Source organism: Plasmopara halstedii (genome assembly GCF_900000015.1).
Source record: "Plasmopara halstedii genome assembly, contig: Scaffold_2061, whole genome shotgun sequence".
Lineage (NCBI taxonomy): Eukaryota > Oomycota > Peronosporomycetes > Peronosporales > Peronosporaceae > Plasmopara > Plasmopara halstedii.
Window position 1 is genome coordinate 27,300 of NW_020188969.1, and position 4,787 is coordinate 32,086.

Genomic DNA, 4,787 nt, shown 5'->3' on the forward strand with positions numbered 1-4,787 from the left:
TTCTCGAAATATCCTTTGAGCTTGGTTGGTCAAAGTTCCCGATTAATGTATTTGGTCGGTTCTATGATTACTATTTCATGATTAACAAAGGTACTAGAAGACGAAAGCGTCTCAGACATGCTGAAGATTTCGCAAAATAAGCGGTTTTCTGATCCCAAAGCTTCGACATAAATCATTAAGGATGGGCGGCTACGTGGTGAAGTTAGACGCGAGCTTTCGTGAACCAAGAGAGGATCTGTTTATCTGGATTTATCAACGGCAAAGTGACTCAAAGATAAATTGTATGCTTTCTACTGCCATTTAGTCACTAAAGAGGTAAAAATGTACACATTAATTCATAACTCGTTTAAATTTGTTCATGTAGTCATCAGTGACCTTGCTAGGAATTAAAAACATCGACAGCACTAGCGATTGAGCCGTGTGCATACTCTTAGCAGACTATAACACGCCTGTTTCGAGGTAGAATATACAGTTTATTTTAGACATTAAATTTTATACAGTTTATTTTTGTTTGAAAGACCTTTGCCATACTCGTCTGTCTATATTTTATATGATGAATGCTGTTGTGTTGACCGGAGATTAATTATACGCATGATTGGCCTCATTTAGGATCTGACTGGTGAGAATAGCGATAAAGGACTCAGTCTTTTGCGGTTCACCATCAACTAAACTAGCGTTGCCTCGCTGCGACTAACGTTTTTAGCCTCGTCAACATCCAGTTTCTATCCATTCTACCGAATCCTAATTCTCCACAGAGCCTCACCTCTGTGACTTCTCTGCAATATGTTGCGTAGTAGCACTCTTCGGCTCAGTCCAATATAAAATTGCCGGAGTGGCAGCATAGTGAAAATCTCTTTCAGACACGGTCAGGTCGACTCCAAATGCATGAAAGCACTTTAAAGCTTCTTCCTGAAGTATGAAAAACCTTGATACGTTAATGTGTGGTACATGCAGCGGGAGACCCTTCGTCGGAGCTATGGTTTAATGTGCCTCGATTAAGTGTATATCCTGCCATTGGAAACAGTGAGTATCAATCTCCACTTGCTACCTTCTAGTGACGTATAGACCAACACCCATTGCTTTTGAATTGTTTCCGCAAATCCTTCAATGGGAAGAAGTGACCCCGAGGAAGTAAAGCTCTCAGAAATGTTGATTTTCAACACCGTGTTTTGCAACTAGCGGATACAGCATCTCATGGTAGCAGATTCATCGGAGTTTGTCAAGGTATTCTCGAGCAAGTTGGGAAATTTGCTCAAAATTTGATCGGCACGACATTTGTTGCGGGATTCCAAGCAAACTCGACGTATTAATGTTTACAGAAAACGCTGAAGAAGCGGTATATGCTGCTCGATTTTGATTATATCGTCCGTAAACGAATACTGGAGCTCAAGCAAATATCTTTGAGCGATGAATGTATCTGAAAGTTCCAAATAGCATGCGCATGCAGGTTACATCCAACATGGATGGTTTGCATCGGCCAAGATCAAATTGGAAACCCACAGACTTCAAATGACACAATTAAGATAGCAATAAATTTCGGGTTTGCGCATCACACGTGCAAACGACCGAACGCGCTGCAGTTTTAAAATGGTGCGAAACAAAAGACAACGCGGATGATAAGCAGAAGAAGAACAAAAATGGCAGAAAAACGGAGTCAGAAGAAAAATACTTACGACAGCTGAAAAAGCAAGCCACCTGCTACAGTAGCTCTCATAATGGCTACAGTGTTCCTAATTGCCAAAAGATCGCGAGTCAAAACAACTGCATCTGCAATGCGTTCTTTGCGATCCTTGAAGGTGAGCTCTCGCATACTGCAGTCCATAAATACAAGAAAAATGTGTCGATATTCATCGACAATGGCTGCAGTTTGAACGGTATTTCTGAAGTGTTGGCTCAATTAATAACCTACAAGTCCATAAAGACACTAAGAAAAAGTAAATAAGGATGTCACTCTCGATACGATTTGGATACGTGAACAAAGAGGAAGGCGTTCAAGTTGGAACTGCGTGCATCGATGTGCATGATCCGCCAATTACCTTGTAGCTGCCCAAGTCTCGTCCTACTCGTCGTATAGACAACCCCAAAGTCGTGAAATCTTCAACTTCTATCGACAACTTGCGACAACAGACAGACGTGGTTCTTCATATTAAAAAATTGTTCTGACGGCATGCTTTAATGAGATGTCGAGTACGCGTTTATGATTTTTCCGCAAAAGTCAAAGAAAGCTGCCCAATACATGCGGCAAGGATAATAAGCACAAGAGGGTACCCGGAAAATGATGTGCTGTGGAAACGCCGCGAAATTGTGCTCCAAAAGAACTACCGAGCACAGTGCCACCTGTTTGTGAAGGTATTTAATGTTATCGAACCCACGAAATCCGTCTCGGTACCTCAGTGGCGCCAAAGCTCTAAATCATTCATCCAGGTACTTCGCCTTTTTCGGTCCTTCATTCACGTCAAGAATCGAGTTGGTTGGCCTGTCGTTCAAGCTTTTTGTCAATTAAGCAGCTCCACGATTTTGTCTGTCATTTTAAAGCCACTTAAGGATTTGACGCCATGTCTGTCAGTCAATCATTTTTGTGCTTTGCGGTTACTGCCAAGTAAAGCTCAGAGGTAAGGATATGTCATTTAGGAATATTACAACGCCGGGTGGCTTGTTTGGGTAATTTGCATTTTCCGTGGAACTTGGTGGTTGACATAGCACTTTCAATCGCCTACTTCAATGAATCTGAAGGATGTTATGCGCATAAACTTAAACGGCATCTGTTTCTTCACACAAAGCGCGGTCATCACCGAAAATCTTGCGTCACTTGATCATGTACTTTGGCGTTGGAAGGACAAGTTGTTGTACATTAAGTTTTCCAAATTTCAGTTCTGCATAGCAGATATCCCTGTCTTGGAGACTTCGAGGGAAGGAGCAGTGCTTGTATGGTTCTCGACAGGATCAAAATCGAATCTTGACCAGTTCCACGGACAAAGAAGCAGATGGAGAGTCTTTTGGTACAATAATCTACGTCTCTTGTTTCTGCCCAGACTCTTCCCAGTAAGCAAGTCCGCTTAATGAATGCATCAAGGGGAAGCGTACCCATGGGTCCATCGAGCCGTCGGAACATCAGTTGACATGCTTTAAACAGTAAAAAGCACGACTCTGCTTGCTCTTAACCTCACGCATTTTACTTAGTTTTTTATTATTCGCATGGAGGCGTCCAACTTGCCATCGATAGGGTTTTCCCGGAAGGAAATAGTCAGAGTACCCAATTTCATTTACGGGTGAGGAACGGACCTCAACTATCCGACCCGAGAAAAAATACTTTTTGCAATCAGGCACACTTTCATCGTTCAGCATGCGTACCTGCTATATCGTCTTTTTTGTGGTCACAACCGATTAAAGCAGTATTGAGACGACTAACAGATAAGTTAGACATATAGCAGCTTCACTTAAAGTGATTGAAGCCTTTCCTTCTTCATTCTTCAAGAAGCGACTACAATAGTCGTAACCGACGTGCTTGTATGAAAGCGTGTTCACATTACCGCCGTATCGGGCATTCAGCGGTGCAATCTCAACACCCAGAACAATCGAACGAAATAGCTGATACACTTTCGCGAAATCGTACTGTTGTATGTAAAGTAGGTCAATTCAGCCTTCAGGGTCTCCTCTACGCTGTGGCGAGGCATGAAATTCTGGCTGCAATTGAAGTGTTGCCTATTTTCATCGAAGAAATTCCAAAGAAATTGTATAAATCAGACCAAACCGTCGGAGACAGTTTGGCTAAGCTCACCAAAGACGTTATGGTCCCCAGACACACACCTGACGATGGTTTCTTGTACTACTTGACGTTTGAAAATGAGAAACCAAGACTCGTGATTCCGGAAAATGAGCACTTGAAGAAATTTGCTATCCAAACACATAATTAAGCTTTTAATATCCAGGCTAATTCAAATCAAAACCTAGCAGTTTAGAAAACGTTTGCTAATCCTCAAAACGTTATGACGTCAAGTGATTTTACGCTGCTTGAAATTCCGCGACAACGATCGTGAATCACTAATTCTAAACAGACTTCCCTAAGTTGATCAAGATTTTTTTGGCAACACATTCGATCGTATTGACTTTTGATCTCAAATTAAATACACTAGATAATTAATATCTTGTCTAGAACGCTCAGCACAACAGCGTTCATTTTGTTATATAGACAGACGAGTGTGGCAAAGGTCTTTCAAAAAAAAATAGAATCGAATGTTAAAAATAAATATATCTTTTACCTCAAAACAGGCATGTTTTAGTCTGTTAGAAGGTTGCACATGGCTCATTCGCTGGTGCTCTCGATGTTCTTAATTCCTAGCAAGGTCACTAACGACTAGATGAACGAATTGAAACATGTTATAAGTGTACATTCGTGCCTCTTCAAGTGACTAAGTGGCAGTAGAAAGCATACATATTTATCTTTCAGTCAACACTTTGCCGATGATAAAACTAAATAAGCAGATCATCTCTTGGTTCACGAAAGCTCCAATTTAACATTACCACGAAGCCGCCCGTGCTAAATGATTCGAGTCGAAGCTTCGGAATTAGACAACCGCTTATTTTATGAAATCTTCAGCGTGTTCGAGACGCTTTCGGCTTTCTAGTTCTATGTTCTTTTGCTTGTTAGTCTCTAAATAGTACTTGAAGCACCGACCAAATACATTAATCGGGAACTTTGACCAACCAAGCTCAAAGGATGTTTCGAGAGGGCAATACAAGTAGTCGTCTGTGGTGACATTGGCCTCCATTAGAGTTTCATACATGGA

At 41.4% G+C, this 4,787-nt stretch overlaps 2 protein-coding genes across 2 annotated transcripts; both read left to right on the plus strand.

Annotated features, from left to right (window-relative positions):
* The first annotated feature begins 2,141 nt into the window (after positions 1 to 2,141).
* PHALS_14875 (uncharacterized protein) lies at positions 2,142 to 3,508 on the plus strand. Its single transcript, XM_036407105.1, has one exon. The coding sequence runs from the start codon at positions 2,176 to 2,178 to the stop codon at positions 2,614 to 2,616; it is 441 nt and encodes a 146-aa protein (XP_036263363.1). The 5' UTR covers positions 2,142 to 2,175; the 3' UTR covers positions 2,617 to 3,508.
* A 1-nt stretch (position 3,509) lies between these two features.
* On the plus strand, positions 3,510 to 3,914 carry PHALS_02539 (uncharacterized protein; the record flags this gene model as incomplete). The annotated part of the gene is made up of 1 exon (XM_024716938.1): positions 3,510 to 3,914. One exon carries the CDS (start codon positions 3,510 to 3,512, stop codon positions 3,912 to 3,914), a length of 405 nt encoding a protein of 134 aa, XP_024582486.1.
* Between the last annotated feature and the right edge of the window lie 873 nt (positions 3,915 to 4,787).

Excerpts from the sequence above, each read along its gene's own strand:
- PHALS_14875 (XM_036407105.1), top strand. The coding sequence starts at position 2,176 with ATGAGATGTCGAGTACGCGTTTATGATTTTTCCGCAAAAGTCAAAGAA.